The sequence below is a fragment of the Chelonia mydas genome, chromosome 1 (assembly GCF_015237465.2).
Source record: "Chelonia mydas isolate rCheMyd1 chromosome 1, rCheMyd1.pri.v2, whole genome shotgun sequence".
Classification (NCBI taxonomy): domain Eukaryota; kingdom Metazoa; phylum Chordata; order Testudines; family Cheloniidae; genus Chelonia; species Chelonia mydas.
In genome coordinates this window covers 298,397,872-298,419,989 of record NC_057849.1, presented here as the reverse complement: position 1 = coordinate 298,419,989, position 22,118 = coordinate 298,397,872, and the positions used below count along the sequence as shown (strand labels likewise).

The 22,118-nt window shown below is 43.3% G+C and overlaps 1 protein-coding gene across 2 annotated transcripts in view; it reads right to left on the bottom strand.

Moving 5' to 3' along the window:
- The window catches only part of LOC114022058, a 78,343-nt gene extending 57,803 nt beyond the window's left edge, over positions 1-20,540 (bottom strand). The window contains exons 1-5 of one of the 2 annotated variants that reach the window (XM_043549618.1): positions 20,201-20,540; positions 19,699-19,788; positions 17,444-17,551; positions 15,478-15,562; positions 2,228-2,289 (exon numbers count right to left, since the gene is read on the bottom strand). In XM_043549618.1, the coding sequence (XP_043405553.1) occupies positions 2,228-2,289; positions 15,478-15,562; positions 17,444-17,551; positions 19,699-19,788; positions 20,201-20,389 (534 nt within the window). In that variant the 5' untranslated portion in view covers positions 20,390-20,540. The remainder of the gene's footprint in view (positions 1-2,227; positions 2,290-15,477; positions 15,563-17,443; positions 17,552-19,698; positions 19,789-20,200) is intronic. The other variant, XM_037888703.2, reaches the window with a different exon arrangement.
- Between the last annotated feature and the right edge of the window lie 1,578 nt (positions 20,541-22,118).

The following is a 22,118-nucleotide window of genomic DNA, read 5'->3' as shown; positions in this document are numbered from 1 at the left end:
GTGCCTTCCTCTCCATACAAAATAGCCAGAGGAATATATGATGATAGTTGTGCTGCCTTTACCCCACACCTTGTAACTTTTATGCAAGTGATTAGAACGCTCATCTAGGACAGGGGAGACCCAGGTTCAATTTTCCCCTCCACCTGAGGGGGGGGGAAGTATTTAAACAGGGTTCTTCCACATCACCCCAAAACATGTTCTTAACCACTGAGCTGGGGATATTCTGATGATACAAAATTATTAAAGATAGTTAAGACCCAGGCAGACTCCGAAGAGCTACAAAAGGATCGCTCAAAACTGGGTGACTGGGCAACAAAATGGCAGATTAAATTCAGTGTTAATAAAAGCAAAGTAATGAACATTGGGAAGCATAATCCCAACTATATACATATAAAATGATGGGGCCTAAATTAGCTGCTACCACTCAAGAAAGAGATCTTGTGGATAGTTCTCTGAAAACATCCACTCAATGTGCAGCGGCAGTCAAAAAAGCAAACAGAATGCTGTGAATAACTAAGAAAGGGATAGATAATAGGACAGAAAATATCATGTTGCCTTTATATAAATCCATGGTACTCCCACCTCTTGAATACTGCAGAGGTGCAGTATACCTCAAAAAAGATATATTGGAATTGGAAAAGGTCCAGAAAATGGAAACAAAAATGATTAGGGGTATGGAAAGGCATCTGTATGAAGAGAGATTAATAAAACTGGGACTTGAAAAAGAGACAGCTAAGAGGAGATATGATTGAAGTCTATAAAATCATGACTGGTGTAGAGAAAGTAGATAAGAAAGTGTTTTTACTACTTCTCATAACACAAGAACTAGGGGTCACCAAATGAAATTAATAGACAGCAGGTTTAAAACAAATAAAAGGAAGTATTTCTTCACATAACGCACAGTCAATCTGTGGAACTCCTTGCCAGAGGATGTTGTAAAGGCCAAGACCATAACAGGGTTCAAAAAAGAACTAGATAAATTCACGGAGGAAAGGTCCATCAATAGCTATTAGCCAGGATGGGCTGCAATGGTGTCCCTAGCCTCTGTTTGCCAGAAGCTGGGAATGAGCGACAGGGGATGGATCACTTGATGATTACCTGTTCTGTTCATTCCCTCTGGGGAACCTGGCACTGGTCACTGTCAGAAGATGTGGGAGACCCCTATTCAAATCCCTTCTCTCCATGAGGCAGAGGAGGGAACTGAACTCAGGTCTCCCACATCTCAGGACAGTTCTCTAACCACTGATCTAAACATTGTAAGGTTGGTTTGCACGCGCATAGAATCACACACGACATTTTGAATGGGAACTGATCCAGTAAGCAGCCTCTGAGTACATCTACCAGATTGTGCTCCACAGGACACACAGGCAGAGGGGTGCCTATCTTCCCGTGGTTTCTGGATCACTCTGTGGCTTTGCAGGAGACCGGTATTCAGATGCCTAGAGGGAGGCAGCAGTGCACATGCCCAGAGGCAGAAACATAGGCACCTAGGGAACTCTTACCCAGAAAATGTAGGCACCAACTTTAGATGCCTACTGGGCTAGATGGCAGCTGAGTGGAGGTTTTGTGGATCTCAGTGAAACCTAAAACAGGCACTTGATGGCCTAAACCTTGGGTTTAGGCACCAAAATATCTTTGTTAATCAGGCTTTACAGCCTAAGAGATAAGCTATAACAAGTGGATGAGACAAGCAAGTCAGCACAAAGTCTCAAGGGGAAAAATGAGGTAACAGGAATAGGATATGATAGGATAGGAGTGGCTGGGTCAGTTACGCATATTGAATCTATTTCCCTAAGTTAAGTATCCTCAGACCTTCTTGGCAACTGTCTAAATGGGCCATCTTGATTATCACTACAAAAGTTTTTTTCTCCTGCTGATAATAGCTCATCTTAACTAATTAGCCTCTTACAGTTTGTATGGAAACTTCCAACTTCTCTGTATGTGTATATATATCTTCTTACTATATGTTCCATTCTATGCATCAGATGAAGTGGGCTGTAGCCCATGAAAGCTTATGCTCTAACAAATTTGTTAGTCTCTAAGGTGCCACAAGTACTCCTGTTCTTTTTGCGGATACAAACTAACACGGCTGCTACTCTGAAACCAGGAATAGGATATGTTAGCACAGACTAACTTTGTGCACAATTTCCAGAACAAAGGAAAATTACATATGAATAAAACCATGTCCAATGTGTATTAGGGGCCAGTTCATGTCACTATTACTTACAGGGTTCAAAGGGTCTAACTCAACAGCCTTGTTAGCGTCATCTATTGCTTCTTTCAAACGATCTAAAAACGCAGAAAAAAAGAGCACAAAATAAAAGTTTAAGAATCATTTTTCTATGACCAGCTATATTTCATAAAGAACCCAAAGCATTAAATGCAATAGCACCATTATGTAGTACTGATACTGTTGATTATGACATCTTCTAGACATGATCCGCTGGAATCCTTCTTCTTCTATGCCCTTCCAAAGACTCTGCATTGCTCTGACCTTGCCTAAGAATGAAGAAAGCTTGATGTGGTGGCTCCTTCAATCACCTCTCCAAAGCTACTCCTGTGTTTGGCCAGACATATTCAGTGGGCAGTGATATGAGACACTTATCCCTCCACAAGGGCTGAGAACACTGTGTCCACATATTACATTTCTTGTCCTTGTCCCCCAGAGCACTCAACAGTGAACTCAGTCAGGACGCAAACTCAGACTCCCTGTGGGCAACTACAATACAATACCATGAAGCTGTCATGCTGGCCCTGAGGCCACAATTTGTGAGATTATATGGAGACACACTGGATTCTATTATATATGTGAAATGGTGATTATTCAGTAATTAAAACTAAAATGACTGCCAGGAAAACTTTTCTAAAGTCTCTGGCTTTTAATGGTAGTTTGGTGAGTAATATTTCTCTCCATATTGAGCAGAAATGCAGCCTACTTATTTTTAAAAGTATAACTCGGATATCATCTAAAATTATGATCCACATAATCAAATGGACACATGAAAGGTAGTGTTGTATAGCTGTTAGAGCACAGAACTGGGAACCAGAACTCCTGGGTTCTATTAGAAACGCTGCAAGTGTCTCACATATTTACCCAGTAAGCTGCACAAAACCCTTGTGAGATAGGTAAGAAAAACAAACCACATAAGAATAAGAGGCTTGTGTGAGCATAAATCCTGATATACAAGTACATCCTGGGTGCAAACAACAAATGCATATGTGGACAATTTTCAAATGGGCTGGTTGGACATTCAGAACATGTGCATGTTGAAGGATGGGTGCTTATAAAGGAACAGGCAGTGAGCACAGTCAGAGATGCCCATTTTCAGAACGGCATGGGGTCAACAACTAAAGTTGTAATTCCACTATCTGGAGCACTGATTGGCTGTTATCTTCTAGAGGAACAGCCAGTAGAGGGGGACATAACCCACACTCTGCCAGTGTATTACATAGACATAGGTGGAGAAGGTCTCTACTCAGCCATCCACTGTCTGCTGGATTACCCGCTCCTGTTCAAAATATGCAACTGCTGAGAACAGGGGGTTGTATGAGAAGGGTAACAGGGTTTGAGGTAAGAGAGAGTATTAGGCACAGTTTAGGAGGCTGTTGCAGAGAACAGCAGACGGGGCTTGAGAGATGCACTGAAGAAAAAAATAAAAATATATAGAAGAATTAAATGATGCTTAACATTGACTTGGTATAGTACAATCAAACATTTTTGCATCAATCCTGAGGAATTTAAAGCTTTTCCATTAACATTTCTTCAATGCATCCTTATGAACAAGGGCTGTCTGCCTTTAGAAACAAAGAGAATGCATTAAAAAGTAATGAATTTGTTTTGAAGGCATAAGCTTGGCTTCAGAACTCATCTTCACAGCTATGACCTTCTCTGCTAGAGAAAGAAATTAAAGAGAAGTGGTGTAATAGCTGAAGTGATAGGTCAATTCCACCTATCACAAACCAATTCACTTCTATTTAATTGAACAAACCCCTTTTTTTAAAAAAGGAGAAAAATCAGGTATGCATCAGTTTACCAATACTAAACTAAAGATGCCACAACCTCCGCCCCCCCTTCCCCCCGGCCAATATTCCCCTATTATTTACCCTAAATTTTCATCAGACACCAAGTGTTAATCTGGATGTCACTCAATTTTTGCCAATCTTCAGCGGGGTGTTTTTAAGGCAAAATTAATAAAAATAACTACCATGTGTTCTGAGAGATGAAATAACACTGCTTATCAGTGTTTTAAAAGCCAAATCACAGCATATAGAGTACTAAATTCATTCAGAGATCAAGTACAACATTTCAGAGGAAGATTAGACCATTTGTGATATTTAAGAATTATACTGAATGTACTAGGACAGGGGTCGGCAAGTGGCCCATCAGGATAATCCGCTGGCAGACAGCAAGACATTTTGTTTACATTGACTGTCCACAGGCACGGCCCCCGCAGCTCCCAGTGGCTGTGGTTCGCCGTTCCCGGGCAATGGGAACTGTGGGAAATGGCGGCCAGCCGATTACCCTGATGGGCCACGTGTCGAAGGTTGCCAACCCCTGCACTAGACATGTCAAACTCTAAATTAAAGAAGTGCTTAGATAAGTTTTTAAAAGGTAAGACCTTAAGTACTAGCAAGTTACATCCTAATAACATAAGGCTTTCTACATCCTCCAGGAGCTATCTGCACCTATGATCATATTAGACATCCTAAACAATGCTAAATGGCATCTCACATTATACAATGATGAGCAGAGTTTCAAAGAAACATTGCAAATGGGAAAAGATTTTGAGTTTGATAGAATTTTGTTTTCACCACGCTCAGGAGGAGCTACCTGTCGCGTGGTCTCTAATACGTATAAAGAAAATTCTCTTTACACTGAATTTCATTAGATGGAAGATAGGAAACTATCCATAGCTTCTCAAAGTAACTCCAACATGCTTTTAGTATCTACTCTGACTTCCTTTAGAGGTTGCTAATTAACTTGTTTCTCTGCTCTCTGTTTCTACTGCATGCTGTCCATTCTTGGCTTTTCTGTGCATGTTTTCCTTCAACCAATGTCAAGATGGCAGATATTGCAGCATCACACATTATCATCATCATCATCATCATCAAGGCAAATACCAAAGGGGGACAGCCTTCTTGCAGATGGAGCACACCAAGATCGATCTCTAGCTCGGTTGTTCAGACTGTCTGTCACTGGCAATCTTATCACACTACCAAAGCTTTTGGTAACCCTGTGATCACCCACCATGTAGCAGAATTCTTTGGTAAACACTTCACAATTCGCTGGTCTTCCATCCTAATAATATGTCCCTATCAAGAAACTGCCAAAATTGAAGCAGTGCTGATGAGGGTGGTTTCTGGGTTCAGCTATGAATATCCTCGCTGCTGATCTTGTCCTGCCACTTAAGTGGAGCAGCTGAGAAAGATGACAAAAATAAAAAAAACATAAATCTGCCACTCACCAGCCTTCCTCCACGTTTACACTTCATTGCCTTACAATAAAGTTGGTAAAACCACAGTTCTATACATCTGCAGCTTTGCAGTAAGCTTCATGTCCCAGTGCCTCCACAGGAGCTATCAAAGGGTTCAGAATATGTTGGTGGCTGCTTCTATACCAGCAACAATGTCCATCGTGGGCTATCTCAGAACTAAATAAAAATGCCTTAAATTGGGCATCTAGCATGTAGGAAACTGTATATCTTTGTTCTACTTCAATGTGGCTGATCCAGTCTGAAATGGAATATAAAACCTAGATTTTGATTACTCTGATACCAATTTTCAGAGTAGCAGCCGTGTTAGTCTGTATTTGCAAAAAGAAAAGGAGTACTTGTGGCACCTTAGAGACTCACAAACTTATTTGAGCATAAGCTTTTGTGAGCTACAGCTCACTTGCATGTGTATATATAGGCAATCATTTGGGTATCACCCCTAGGTCGGCTGTCAATGCTCAAAGTGCAGGTCTCACAACAGAAATACAGGCTTGACAGGATCCAAGACAAAAATTACAAAGACGAGCCTCTGTGAAGCTCCGCCAGATTTTGGGCCTGTGTGGAACACTAGGAACTTCTGAACAAAAGATAGCAAGAGCCTGTTCATAGTCCTGAAAATATCTAAGCATACTGAAAGTAGAATTCTCCTGGGTCACGCATCTTGAATCAGGTAACAGCCAGTTTTAATTCCTGTTAGATAAAAACTTGGACACATCCAGCTCTGCAGTGCAGATAGGAGATAATAGAAGAGGCATATGAGAAATGGATAAGCAACTTCTTGTCGACCTTAAGTTCCTCATGGATGGCTATTTAATACTGCATCCTGGAGCTGGGTGATAAAAAAAAAATTGATGGTTGTTTTTTAAAAAATTCTTCTTTATTATTTAAATACAGGGATTTTTTTTTAAATAAACCTATTTAAAATTAACTTTGAAATAGCTTTTCAATGTCAAGGGCTAAATTTATTGTAGTCTATTAAAAACATTTAATTTAAGAACATAAGAATGGCCAAACTGGGTCAGTTCAAAGGTCCATCTAGCCCAGTATCCTGTCTTCTGACAGTGGCTAATGCCAGGTGCCCCACAGGGAAAGAACAGAACAGGTAATCATCAAGTGATCCATCCCATCATGCATTCCGAGCTTCGGGCAAACAGAGGCTAGGGACACCATCACTGTCCATCCTGGCTAATAGCCATCGATGGACCTATGCTCCATGAACTAATCTAGTTCTTTTTTTAACCTTGTTATAGTCTTGGCCTTCACAACATCCTCTGGCAAGGAGTTCCACAGATTGACTGTGCGTTGTGTGAAAAAATACTTTTTTGTTTGTTTTAAATCTGCTGCCTATTAATTTCATTTGGTGACCCTTAGTTCTTGTATTACACTCCCTTATTTACTTTTTCCACACCAGTCATGATTTTTAGACCTCTATCATATGTCCCCCTTAGTCGTCTCTTTTCCAAGATGAAAAGTCCCAGTCTTATTAATCTCTCCTCATATGGCAGCCTTTCCATACCCCCAAACATTTTTGTTGCCCTTTTCTGAACCTTTTTCAATTCCCATATATCTTTTCTGAGATGGGGTGACCACATCTGCACGCAGTATTCAAGAGGTGGGCGTACCATGGATTTATAGAGGCAATATGATATTTTCTGTCCTATTATCTACCCCTTTCTTAATTATTCCCAACATTCTGTTTGCTTTTTTGACTGCCGCTGCACATTGACTGGATGTTTTCAGAGAACTATCCACAATGACTCCAAGATCTCTTTCTCGACTGGTAACAGCTAATTTAGACCCCAACACGTATAGTTGGGATTATGTTTTCCAATGTGCATTACTTTGTATTTATCACCATTGAATTTCATCTGCCATTTTGTTGCCCAGTCACCCAGTTTTGAGAGATCCTTTTGCAGCTCTTCATAGTCTGCCTCGGACTTAAGTATTTTGAATAGTTCTGTATCATCTGCAAATTTTGCCACCTCACTGTTTACCCCTTTTTCCAGATTATTTATGAATATGTTGAATAGCACTAGGCCCCATACAGACTCCTGGGGGACACCACTATTTACCCCTCTCCATTCTGAAAATTCATCATTTATTCCTACCCTTTGTTTCCTATCTTTTAACCAGTTACCAATCCATAAGAGGACCTTCCCTGTTATGCCATGACAGCTTACCTTGCTTAAGAGCCTCTGGTGAGGGACCTTGTCAAAGGCTTTCTGAAAATCCAAGTACACTATATCCACTGGATTCCCCCTTGTCCACATGCTTGTTGACCCCCCCATCAAAGAATTCTAGTAGACTTGTGAGGCATGATTTCCCTTTACAAAAAACACGTTGACTCTTACCCAAGAAATAATGTTCAATCGTGTCTGACAATTTTGTTCTTTACTATAGTTTCAACCAGTTTGCTCAGTACTGAAGCCAGGCTTACTAGCCTGTAATTGCTGAGATCACCTCTGGAACTCTTTTTAAAAATTGGTGTCACATTAGCTATCCTCCAGTCATTTGGTACAGAAGTTGATTTAAATGATAGGTTACAGACTATAGTTAGGTTTCAGAGTAGCAGCCGTGTTCGTCTGTATCCGCAAAAAGAAAAGGAGTACTTGCGGCACCTTAGAGACTAAGAAATTTATTTGAGCATAAGCTTTCATGAGCTACAGCTCACTTCATCGGATGCATTCAATGGAAAATACAGTGGGGAGATTTATATACATAGAGAACATGAAACAATGGGTGTTACCATACACACTGTAACGAGCGATCAGGTAAGGTGAGCTATTACCAGCAGGAGAGCGAGGGGGAAAAAACCTTTAGTAGTGATAATCAAGGTGGGTCATTTCCAACAGTTGACAAGAACATTTGAGGAACAGGAGTGGGGGGGGGAATAAACATGGGGAAATAGTTTTACTTTGTGTAATGACACATCCACTCCCAGTCTTTATTGAAGCCTAAGTTAATTGTATCCAGTTTGCAAATTAATTCCAATTCAGCAGTCTCTCGTTGGAATCTGTTTTTGAAGTTTTTTTGTTGAAGAATTGCCACTTTGAGGTCTGTAATCGAGAGACCAAAGAGACTGACGTGTTCTCCGACTGGTTTTTGAATGTTATAATTCTTGACGTCTGATTTGTGTCCATTTATTCTTTTACGTAGAGACTGTCCAGTTTGGCCAATGTACATGGCAGAGGGCCATTGCTGGCACTTGATGGCACATATCACATTGGTAGATGTGCAGGTGAACGAGCCTCTGATAGCGTGGCTGATGTGATTAGGCCCTATGATGGTGTCCCCTGAATTGATATGTGGACACAGTTGGCAACGGGCTTTGTTGCAAGGATAGATTCATAGAAACTAAGGTCAGAAGGGACCCCTATGATCATCTAGTCTGACCTCCTGCACAACGCAGGCCACAGAATCTCACCCACCCACTCCTGCGAAAAACCTCTCGCCTATGTCTGAGCTACTGAAGTCCTCAAATTGTGGTTTAAAGACTTCAAGGAGCAGAGAATCCTCCAGCAAGTGACCCGTGCCCCATGCTACAGAGGAAGGCGAAAAACCTCCAGGGCCTCTTCCAATCTGCCCTGGAGGAAAATTCCTTCCTGACCCCAAATATGGCGATCAGCTAAACCCTGAGCGTATGGGCAAGATTCACCAGCCAGGTTCCTGGGTTAGTGTTTTTGTTGTGTGGTTGCTGGTGAGTATTTGCTTCAGGTTGGGGGGCTGTCTGTAAGCAAGGACTGGCCTGTCTCCCAAGATCTGTGAGAGTGATGGGTCATCCTTCAGGATAGGTTTGTAGATCCTTGATGATGCGTTGGCTTTTAGTTCGGGGCTGAAGGTGATGGCTAGTGGCATTTTGTTATTTTCTTTGTTGGGCCTGTCCTGTAGTAGGTAACTTCTGGGTATTCTTCTGGCTCTGTCAATCTGTTTCTTCACTTCAGCAGGTGGGTATTGTAGTTGTAAGAATGCTTGATAGAGATCTTGTAGGTGTTTGTCTCTGTCTGAGGGGTTGGAGCAAATGCGGTTGTATCGTAGAGCTTGGCTGTAGACAATGGATCGTGTCGTGTGGTCTGGATGACAGCTGGAGGCATCTAGGTAGGCATAGCGGTTAGCAGGTTTCCGGTATAGAGTGGTGTTTATGTGACCATCGCTTATTAGCACCATAGTGTCCAGGAAATGGATCTCTTGTGTGGACTGGTCCAGGCTGAGGTTGATGGCGGGATGGAAATTGTTGAAATCATGGTAGAATTCCTCAAGAGCTTCTTTTCCATGGGTCCAGATGATGAAGATGTCATCAATGTAGCGCAAGTAGAGTAGGGGCATTAGGGGATGAGAGCTGAGGAAGCGTTGTTCTAAGCCAGCCATAAAAATGTTGGCATACTGTGGGACCATACGGGTACCAATAGCAGTGCCGCTGATTTGAAGGTATACATTGTCCCCAAATGTGAAATAGTTATGGGTGAGGACAAAGTCACAAAGTTCAGCCACCAGGTTTGCTGTGACATTATCGGGGATACTGTTCCTTACAGCCTGTAGTCCATCTTTGTGTGGAATGTTGGTGTAGAGGGCTTCTACAACCATAATGGCTAGGATGGTGTTTTCAGGAAGAACACCAATGGATTGTAGTTTCCTCAGGAAGTCAGTGGTGTCTCGAAGATAGCTGGGAGTGCTGGTAGCGTAGGGCCTGAGGAGGGAGTCTACATAGCCAGACAATCATGCTGTCAGGGTGCCAATGCCTGAGATGATGGGGCATCCAGGATTTCCAGGTTTATGAATCTTGGGTAGCAGACAGAATACCCCTGGTCGGGGTTCTAGGGGTGTGTCTGTGCGGATTTGTTCTTGAGCAGATGGTGTAGTTTCTTTTGGTAACCCTCAGTGAGATCAGAGGGCAATGGCTTGTAGAAAGTGGTGTTGGAGAGCTGCCTAGCAGCCTCTTGTTCATATTCCAACCTATTCATGATGACGACAGCACCTCCTTTGTCAGCCTTTTTGATTACGATGTCAGAGTTGTTTCTGAGGCTGTGGTGGCATTGTGGTCTGCACGGCTGAGGTTATGGGGCAAGTGATGCTGCTTTTCCACAATTTCAGCCCGTGCACGTTGGTGGAAGCACTCTATGTTGAAGTCCAGTCTGTTGTTTCGATCTTCAGGAGGAGTCCACCCAGAATCCTTCTTTTTGTAGTCTTGGTAGGAAGGTCTCTGTGGGTTAGTATGTTGTTCAGAGGTGTGTTGGAAATATTCCTTGAGTCGGAGACGTCGAAAATAGGATTCTAGGTCACCACAGAACTGTATCATGTTTGTGGTGGTGGAGGGGCAGAAGAAGATGCCCCGAGATAGGACAGATTCTTCTGCTGGGCTAAGAGTATAGTTAGATAGATTAACAATATTGCTGGGTGGATAAAGGGAACCACTGTTGTGGCTCCTTGTGGCATGTAGTAGTATAATTAGTAGTTCTGCAATTTCACATTTGAATACCATCTGGTCCTGGTGACTTATTACTGTTTAGTTTATCAATTTGTTCCAAAACCTCCTCTAATGTCACCCCAATCTGGGACAGTTCCTCAGATTTGTCAACTAAAAAGAATGGCTCAGATTTGGGAATCTCCCTCACATTCTTAGCACTTAGAATTAATTTAGTTCCTCCGCAATGGCCTTATCATCCTTGAGTGCTCCTTTAGCATCTCGATCGTCAAGTGACCCCACTGGTTGTGTAGCAGGCTTCCTGCTTCTGATGTACTTAAAACATATTTTGCTATTACTTTTTGAGTCTTTGGCTAGCTGTTCTTCAAATTCTTCTTTGGCCTTCCTAATTATATTTTTACACTTCATTTGCCAGACTTTATGCTCCTTTCTATTTTCCTCAATAGGATTTAACTTCCACTTTTTAAAGGATACCTTTTTGCCTCTCACTGCTTCCTTTACTTTGTTGTTTAGCCATGGTGGCACTTTTTTGGCTCTCTTACTATGTTTTTTAATTTGGCGTATACATTTAAGTTGAACCTCTATTATGGTGTCTTTAAAAAGTTTTCATGCAGCTTGCAGGGACTGTACCTTTTAATTTCTGTTTAACTAACTTCCTCATTTTTGTGTAGTTCCCCTTTCTGAAATTAAATGCTACAGTGTTGGGCTGCTGCGGTGTTTTCCCCAGCACAGGGATGTTAAATTTAGTTATATTATGGTCACTATTACCAAGCAGTCCAGCTATATTCACCTCTTGGACTAGATCCTATGCTCCACTTAGGACTAAATCAAGAATTGCCGATCCTCTTGTGGGTTCCAGGACTAGCTGCTCCAAGAAGTAGTCATTTAAGGTGTCAGGAAGCTTTATCTCTGCATCCCGTCCTGAGGTAACAGGTACCCAGTCAATATGAAGATAGTAATAATGGGGGATTTTAACTGAGTTTTTTATTTTAATAGCCTCTCTAATCTCCCTGAGCATTTCACAGTCACTATCACCATCCTGGTCAGGTGGTCGGTAATATATCCCTACTACTATATTCTTATTATTAGAGCGTGGACTTACTATCCATAGAGATTCTATGGTACAATTTAAACACAAAAAATAAGTATTGGCTAATTCACATCCCTGAGCAACATAACTTACGTCAACTTAAGTTGTATAGCCTAATCTTCGTATTACTTAAAAAATAACCTTACCACAATAAACCACTACAGCGCACACACAATTCTCCCACAAGAGAGAGGATATGAGAGAGAGAGAGAGAACCACACATGACAGATGTTAGTCACATTGTTTAAGGCACTATTGGAAGGCATTCAGACACTACCGTGATGAGGGAAATATCAGAACCTGAATTGCAAAGAAGAAAATGTGCCCAATTTCCACGTGCACCTAGATGATGTGGAGTTGCCAGACACTTTACTGCCCAAGAGGCTGGGGCGGCAGGGGAGGGAGGGTGTTTTGTTTTTTCTTTACATATTCTGCAGTGATCTTTAACTGGATTTGAGTCACAAAGAATAATTCCCAGATAATACTTGTGTTGTTTTTGCTCACTCTGTCCCAACCAGAGCAAAATATGGATCTTTGAACCCCAACTGGCTGTTTTTGAATTCAGAGATACCAGTCACAGGACAACCTGGCAAATGAGACCTCAGTCTCAGTTTGGGACTTCTGGGCATTCCTGCAATACAAATAATGAATAATGATATAATTGTGTTATGTTCTATTGTGTTAGGGCGCTCTTCAAACACACAGTAAGAGACAATCCAGAAAAGTGTACAATCTAAATAAACAAGACAGATGAATGGTAGGAATGGAAACAGAAGTACCAAAATAAAAAGTGAAGCAACATCTTCAAAGTCACAAAGGAAGTTTGTGGTAGCGGCAGATGTAGAACCCAGGTCTTGAGTCCCAGTCCAGTGACCTAACCACAAGACACCACTGCCTCTACATTTCATCAGGGCCTCACCTGACAATCCGTTACCCATATAGTCTCAAAGTATTTCGGAGTGCATTCACTATCACTGGGTTCACCTCAAAAGAGAACACGGTATTTAGCCAATGAATGTGACTGTGGGTATCTGAATATGTATGTGTTACTGTGCTGCTATATAGTTTTCTTTTTGAAAGCAAGGCAACCCCAAAATCCTATTGAGACTGTTAGCTTGTTTGATGCCATTCTGGTGTTCACTGTGAGCTGAAAATACATTGAGGGTTATGCATTGTTTTCAAGTTTATGTTTTGTTCAACTAAAACAATCAACCACAAGCCTAACTGTGCTTGCAACAGGACTGTAATATTTTCAATAGGTGGTGCTGGTGAGCCAAGAAATTGCTTTTGCCCAGATACACAAAGGTACTTAGGCATCTAAACCCCAGATTTAGCACCTAAATCCCAGGTTTGGCTCCACTGCAATCCACAGAATTCTCACCGAACCCTGTAGGTGCCTAAACTCACCCAGCACCTATATTTTCAGGGTAAAAATTCCCTCTGCCTGTTTTTCTGCCTCTTGACATGTGCACTGCTCCCTCCTTCTAGGCGTCTGGAACCTATTTCCCACCTAAGCCCCCCAAAAATTCTCAAACCAGGGGAAGATAGGCGTTTAGCCACCTAATGCATGTGCATTGCTGTAGGCATGCTCAGAGGCACCTACCAGAGTGGTAACTTTTAGCCCACTGGTTACCACTTGCCTGGGATGTGAGAGATCCAGGTTCAATTCCCACCTCAACCTGAGAGGAAGAAAGGATTTGAACAAGGGTCTCACACCTCAAGAAGGCACTCTAACCACTGAACTATGGGATATTCTGATGTGGGGCTCCCTCAGTTTGTCCTATTGAAGTAGTTCTACTGTGGACGAATAATGAAAAAGCAACTGGAGCAGGAGGACTGGATGCTGGGTCTCCCACTTCCCAGATGGGGCCCTAACTACTGCACTACAAAGTGAATCTGTGCGTGTGTGTGTGTGTCTCTCTCCTCCTCGCCAGTGAACGTTACACTGTGGATAAATACATAAATAGTCATTGAGCCAGAGAGAGAGAGAGAGAGAGAGAGAGAAGCAGAACTAGAAATCTATAATGGAGGGTGAAGGTAGGGATGAGTTGAGACCTTGTTTGCAAAATTTTTGAACTGCTTCAGTCCTTTTTAATTCCCTTATATAATCTACTATTGACATCTTAAATCAAACACAAACCAAAGGTTTGCCTGCCATCCTTTTTACAGAGAATGTTTTAACTATTTATTTTAGATTTTTTTTTACTTGAACCTTTTTTTTAAATCAAAATTTGTTGAAATGTGGTGTCATTTTAAATAATGGCATGACCACTCATGTTACAAATGGTACGTGTCTACATCTTGTTTTAATACTAGTTCAGTAATCATTAAGAAAAGTACTAGAGACAAATTTTCTGAAGTGGTCCTAAAATCAAGCCTGCAATTTAGTATGCATATTTTCACACCTAAGTTTTTGCATAAGCAGAGTACACTTTTCAGTTATGCAATTTGTTTTAGTGCACTTTCCCACACATGCCTCTCATGGAAAAATACAGCTGTTGTCTTCAGATTTAATAAAATACATCTCTATTTTGTAACATTATTAAACCTTTTATTTATGTATGCATCAATAAAAATGCTATTAAATCTTGCTGAATTTGGGTTTCTTTGAACAAAGATCCTAGAAAAGGATCCACACATGGACTTTATGCCTGCCTCAATTCACACTGAAATTAATAGGTCTATGGGGAAGGTCCTCCTGTCTGGATCCCTTTGTATTACACAGGTCTTGATTTGATCCTTTGAGCCCAGATAGCTAAATTCTCTCTCTCTTTTTTCCCCCAAAAGCTCCTGACTTGAAACAGAGAAGCTCCTTTTTGCTTTACTTTTATTTTGAGAATTTTGTAGGTGGGATAAAACTTGGATTAAATTTGCTGTTTACTTAGTCTTTTGGGATTTTTTCCCTTTGTTCCCGAAAACTGTAAAGTATTTCTCAATAGTTAATATGCTCCATTCTCTAATTACTCAATCACATTTGTATAGGTAAAATGCATAAGTGCTTACAAATTTTTTAAGTATTTCTTTTTTAAATTAATTGTTTTCATTTTACCTCTTAAACTTGCATTTTTATTCCTTTGCTGACCTGCAGATGATGAAGGGACTGGACTGTCAACAAGAACCGGTCTTAGAAGAGAAGCCCTCATCTGTACTCAGCAGTGGAGCAAGTAGGCAGCTGGCCACTAGGATCCCCATCTATCAAAGTCACACTGTGCTCAGAGGATTTGGAGACTGCAAGTTGCTCTGAGCACCCCTGCTGTCCCTTAAAGTCCACCCTGCTGTCAGCACATAAATCTTTCCTGGAAGGCTGCAAAGCTAAGTGAATGTATATTTATCTCCAGACTCACCCAATATTTCCCATATGCTGCTAATTATAATAAAATTGCAAGGCAGAGCAAAAGTATTCCAGAAAAATCTTTCTCGATTTGGAATTTCAATGTTTATTTACTAAGTTAAAATAGGGATCTAGGGTCTCTTACCACATTTTACATATGCATACGCTCTTCTCGCAAATAGTGGTGTATGAAGGAAAGTTCTGGAAACACAGCCAACTCGACAGGCAATCTGGAAAGAAGATAGTACAAGAACTGTAATAAAACGATCTAAAAAGCAGCTTTACAGTACATCCAGCATTGTTACACCAAACAAACCTGTCATTATGAACTTAATGATATTCTTGAGCCATCCACATTAGCACCACTGGTCTTTTATTTATTTCAAATTACTGTTCTTATTTACCTCAGCAGGGCTCTATAAGATTACTCCCCAGACTGCTCAGACTCCTATGGGGATGATTTATGTCATCATTCCAGTGTAACGTTTCCCATAATTGTACTGAGTTTAAAAAACATTAGAACCCAAGGGGCTAGACAAGGAGCTATAACATTAGCAGCATGCTCGTATAAATCAATTTACTCCCTTGGAGGAAAAAAAATGAAGGAATTTAATGAGATTGCACATGAACCGCAAAGCCAATGTGCAGTTACCATTAAGTGTGTTTAATCCAAAAGTACAGATGTATCGCACAGATAAATTCAAAAAACAAAAAAATGCAGGCATCCATTTCTATACAATATTATCTGAACAAAGAGCAAGTGAACTTAGAGCCTATGGTGCCAGAGGATTTTAATGGTCTAATTTTCAGTTTGTTCATCAATTTTATGACTATTTTTACTGCTTGTAACTCACCATTGTTTCCTATTTACAAAGTCATTTATTATTATTCCTTAAAATATAATTCAATTGCTGTCAATGCCAGTGGTAAAAAAAAAAATTATGACTAGCATGGCAAGATTGTTTCCAATTACCTTAGATACAATTTATCCTGCCAATTAAAAATTTCTAGATTGGAAAGACTTTAGGGTGTGCATGAAATCTCAGACATTAATCTGAACATTGTACTTTACCCCATATATTCACATGGAGCAGAATTTAATCAACCATTTCAAGCAAAAAAGTTTCTGCTTTTTCCATGCGATTTTAAACTCAGTCTATTTTAAAAATATTATGAACTAATAAACTTTGACAAACGGTGGATTCCTGTGCAATTATAACATGCCTTAGAGTATATAAAGCACGAGGTCAAAGACCAAGGGTCAGATCCCAATAAATGCTAAGTGTCTCCTGCAAGGGGCTGAGAGGCTGCAATTTCCATCAAAGTTATCAGGAGCTGAGGATTGAGCCCCCTTTGACTAATTATCCCAGAAACACATTAGTCACCCGGTCCAGAATGTCTTATTGCCATTAGGAAATGGAATTCAGACATCAAAATTAGGAAAGCAGTTACTTGTCTTTATAAAGCTCAATCCTGTGAGGTGATGACCGTCCTCAATGCCTACATATTCCAGCATAACACCTCACAGGAGTGTTCAGACCCCACAGGATCAAGTCCTTAACTTATAGGGCATTAGATGTAGGTATGACATCAATGATTCATAATTATAAAGGGTCCCAACATTTGAAGCAGTCAAGGTCCATCCCTCATTTTCAAATATAGTGACCACTCAGGATTAAACTAATGAGTGGAGGTTGTAGGGGTAGGAAATGGGAAATTTCAGCTTCTTCCTCCCTCCCATTACCTAAAACACCCTATAATTTTATTCGAAGATGTCTTACAGGTCAATTTCTAATATGCTTAATGCAATGTGCAAGCATAAGATAACCTAATATATTCAGAAAATGGATTATTTGTGGCTCTGTCTGATTTGAGTCTCCAAATGCAGTGGTGTTTATTATTCTGGATGATCTCATTTTGATGTACAGTAGCTGTGACTCTAAGATGCAGCTGTCATTCACTTTAGAATAAATATACCATAATAAAACCACAAGGTAGACACAGGACAGTATATCTTAAAGCACACTCCTTTGATTTAATCATTGGTTGAATTTTTACATAAAAACACTCATTATGTAATGTACATACTATAAATACTACTGCAGTTTTACCTTAGGGATAGATGCAACGTCTATTGCTTTATTAAGCTCTTGCACTGCTTCCTGATGGCGATTCTGTCTTTGGAAAGCTACAGCTAAATGATAATAGGTTTCAAATAGCTGAAATACACAATGAGAATCTCAAATTATTATTGAAGTTTTAGTATCGCTGAGGTTCTCAACATGTTTAGGACCGGTTTTTAATTTGTTTCAAACCAATGAAACTGCTTTTTTACCATTTCTCTTGGGCAATCGTTACTTTACATATTTGTATTCTAAAATAATTTCAAATTTATTCCCTCCACTACTCCCTAGGTACTATTTACTTTGGGCTAGATTCTTAGCTTAACTCCATTGAAATAAATGCCAGTTTACACCAGCTGAAGGTCTCGCCCTTCAACAATTATCTGGAACGTTAAAATACATTGTCCAGAAGAGAACTATAATATCATTAATATTTCACATTACAAAATCAGTAGTCCCTCTAATAAGCTACAATAGAGATATTTGTAGATCATCTAAATTAATTTAAAATACTGCAAACAACACAAAACTAAGCAGGCCCCATATTAATAAAATGGCACAGTTGTAAATCTGCAGAGGTAAGAACAGGTGCAAATTGTCTCTGTCCTAAAATTCTGCCAGATGCAGCTGTCTCTAAAGCCTGGCTGAGCAAATGATTTAATCCTCAACTGAACAGCATAACCAACATGCATTAATTTATTTCTAAAGACAAGTATTTGTACTTGCAATGAAGAAACATATGGCAGCTGCACACTGGAGCCAATGTTACAGACAAATAAGGCTACATCATGGTAAAACTCTGGCCCCAGTGAAGAACGATTGCCAGGTGTCCAGTTTTCGACCAGAAAGCCCAGTTGAAAAGGGACACTGGTAGCTCTGGTCAGCACCACCGACCCGGCCATTAAAAGTCTGGTCGGCAGTGCTGCAGATCTAAAGCAGGCTAGTCCCTACCTGTCCTGGCACTGCGCAGCACCCCAGAAGCAGCCAGAAGGTCCAATTCCTAGGCAGGGGGCCACGGGGCTCCACATGCTGCCCCTGCCCCGAGCAGCAGCTCCGCACTCCCACTGGCCCCTCCCACACCCTGAACCCCTCATTTCTGGCCCCATCCCAGAGCCTGCACCCTGAGTTAGAGCCCTCACCCCCTCCCGCACCCCAACCCCCTGCCCCAGCCCAGTGAAAGTGAGTGAGGGGAGGGGAGAGCGAGCCACCAAGGGAGGGGGAATGTAGTGAGCAGGAGATGGGGCCTAGGGGAAGGGACAGGGAAGGGGGTGGGGCCTTGGAGAAGGGGTGGGGCTAGGATGTTCGGTTTTGTGCGATTAGAAAGTTGGCAACCCTACAGTGAAGTCATTAGGAGTTTTACCATTTACTTCAATGGGGTCAGAATTTAATCCTATGCCTAGGAAGACCTGCACAGGGAGTGGGGGAGGAGGTGCAGCACCTGAGCAGTGGTGGCTAGGGGATACTTGAGGGAACATTACTGCACCTTTTGAAGGCTGTAACCAGCTCTCCCCCAAATACTCTATCTGGTGCACAAAGGGCCCATCCCATCAAACATGTCAACATGGCAGAGATGACAACACTGCCAGTAGCACTGCCCTCCACCACTACCTTGTGCTCTCCAGCACAACCATGCATCATTAAGCTAACAGCTCTGGTTCTCTCTTTTATCTGACCAGACAGTGTGCTCTCTCAGCTTCCCTGGCATCCAGTCAGATAAATGTGGATCAAACATATAATTCAGTTATATGTTCTTAAAATATAATACATTCACATGTTGGTGTTATCCAAATGAAGGCTCCAATCCTGCAACCAGATCCAGGTGAACCCTTGCACACATATAGTGCCCTAGTGATATCAAGGGTCCATCCACAAAGATCTGATTGCTGAACTGCAGCCTGACGTATCATTTTGTAAAACAACATTTGTCCAGTACTGTCAATCCTGAGTGTTCAAAAGTCATGAGCAATGTCTCCAAAAATCATGTGACTGAATTAAAAGTCATGAGGTTTCTTTTTAATGGTTCTTTTTATTTGCCTTCTGCTTATTGAGCCTTTAAGGTTCCCATTTTCTCTGCAAACGCGACGGTTAGAAACTTTTTTTTAAAAATGAAAGCTGAGATTTTCACATAATCACATCACTTCAGAAGCTGGGATTTTAAGATAGACCATCTATTAGAACACTTGTAATAAAACGGCAAGAGCTGACAATCCTGCTTGTCACTTGAGAAATGGTTTTAAAATTACCAGTTGTGAATAGTAAGGACCAGGCTCAAAGTCTTTGGGAAGTTCCTCTTTGCTCAAAGTTTTCAAGAGTGCTGTGTAATGTGCAACAACCTGAAAGCAAAAAACATAAATGGCAAAATGACCGAAAGCCAGCATCAGACTCTGGGAGTTTTTGAGAGTCAGAAATGAGAAGCACTGCAGAGTGCAAAGCTCAACTCAGCTCCTCTGGACACCAGACTCCACCTCATAGGCCTAGGAGAGCACTACCTCAGAGCACAAAGAGCCACAAATGAGTGCCACAGCAAGTTATCATAGTACTGGGTTACCTGCTGTGGCTGGGATGAAGAACACGATTGCTAGTTAAGGGAGTCGGCATAGCTAATGTGAATAAGACACCCCTCCCCACGGCGGTCTCCCATCCCTGCCCCGACCCAGCCGGGCGCTGCTTAGCCTTGGGGTGGGGGGTTCCCCCAAACCGCCCGGCCCGTGCCCAGCGCCCTCTGGCGGAGGCGGGCGGAGTCACCTCGCTCCAGCGCATGGCCCGCTCGCTGGCTATCGCGGAGATCAGCTGCGCCTCGGCCCGCGCCCGCACCCGGGTTAGGACCGTCGCCGCCGGGGAAGAGGGGAAGGAAACGGAGGGGCTCGAGGCGGCGACTTGCGGGAGCGAGCAGGTCCTGGCCGAGGCCATGGAAGGCGGCCGGACGTGGGCCATGCAGAGTCGCGTGCGGCGCCAGGCGGCCCGCCGCGCTGGGCACAACGGGCCGCGTTTCCATGGCACCGGGAGGGCGGGACCGCAGGGCTGTGGGAGAGCTGCGCTGAGGCCTCCCTGCGGCCGCCCGTTCCTCCCCCCGGCCAGCGCGCGCCGCCTCCGCTGACCTGCCCCCCCGCAGCAGGGAGCGTTTCACCCCGAGTCTGCCTCGCAGCCTGCGCTCCTCGCCCTGCCTGGGCCGCCCGCGCCGCCCCGCTCCCCGCTGAAAGCCGCTAGGCAGGGCAAAGGGCCGGGGCAGCCGGTCCCGTCCCCCGGCAGGCGGTGGGCTGGTCTGTTACTGGCGGGGGGATGCCGCGAGTTTCCTGCCTTCGGGCCGGGGTGGGAGGGGGAGCCAGTCACGTGCCGGAAAGGCCTTTTCCCCCAGGGCAGGGCTGCTGCGGCTGCGGTTCCTAACGCCGGGCGGCGAGGGCGGATTCACTTGATCGCCTCGGGAAGGCGGCTGGCTTGAGCCCTGCGCTCCCCCCTCACTTCCCGCTGAGCTTCGTGGTCTGCCTTGTCCACAGCGTGGCGGGAATATCCAAATGTTGTTGTTAACCTCCTTCTTCTCTTCCTTCTCCCCCCCCACCCACAAATATTCACTCAAACCATCCTTCCCGGGAGTGCAGGACTGGGTCCCAGGCTCTTCTAAACCATCGTAAGCAGGATACATTCCTATGCAACAATGAATGCCCCACGTCATCCAAACGCCTTCTTTCTAAATCTTTGCAAAACAAAATTATTGGAATACATGTGATATTGACTGACTCTCCTTGCTGTTATTTATCAGGCGGGCTTTGGCAGACCATTTCCTAAATTTCCATAACTGTCTCATCCCACGAACCCAAACACCCTTGCCCGGCCCGCTACCCAGAGGCCACGCCCTGGGCCCCATCCCTGCTCCCAGACCATGCCCCCTCATTCAATCCCCCGACCACCACCCATCACTCACTCACCCTCACTCACTTTCACCAGGCTGGGGCAAGAGTCTGGGCTCTGGGAGGAAGTTTGGTTGTAGGCTTGGGCAGGGGGTTGGGGTATGGGGGGTTCAGGGTGCAGGCTCTGGGCTGGGGCAGGGGTGCAGGAGGGGGATGAAGCGTGCGGGCCCTGGGAGGGAGTTGGGGTGCGGGCTCTGGGCTGGGGCAGAGGGTTGGAGTGCAGGAAGGGGTGAGAGGTGCAGGTTCCGGCCAGGCAGCACTTACCTTGGACAGCTCCCGAAAGCGACTGGCACATGCCTCTGGCAGCAGCTCCTAGGCGGGGAGCCACAGGGGTCTCTGTGCATTGCTCCTGCCCAGAGGCACTGCCCCCATAGCTCCCACTGGCTGCAGTTCCTAGCCAACGGGAGCTGCGGAGTCAGGACTGCCCCCCCTCCGGGGCCGCGGGGACATGCGGGCCGCTTCTGGGAGCGGTGCAAGACCAGAGCAGGCAGGGAACCTGCCTTAGCCCTGCTGCAACACCAGACTTTTAGCATTTTGACATTTCCCAGATTGGCTATAGCAGGAGATAGAGCCCAATTCCGGGAGACTCCCGGCAAAAGCGGGAGAGTTGGCAACCTTATTACTACCATGTTCCAGTGAAGAAATGGAGAATTAAGCTGTTATTCTGAAGGTTTATCTCTGTTCCATCATTAGTTCTCAGCCTAATAAATAACCAGCATGAAGAAAATGAGTTGGTATGCAGAGTTTTCTTAGAAGAA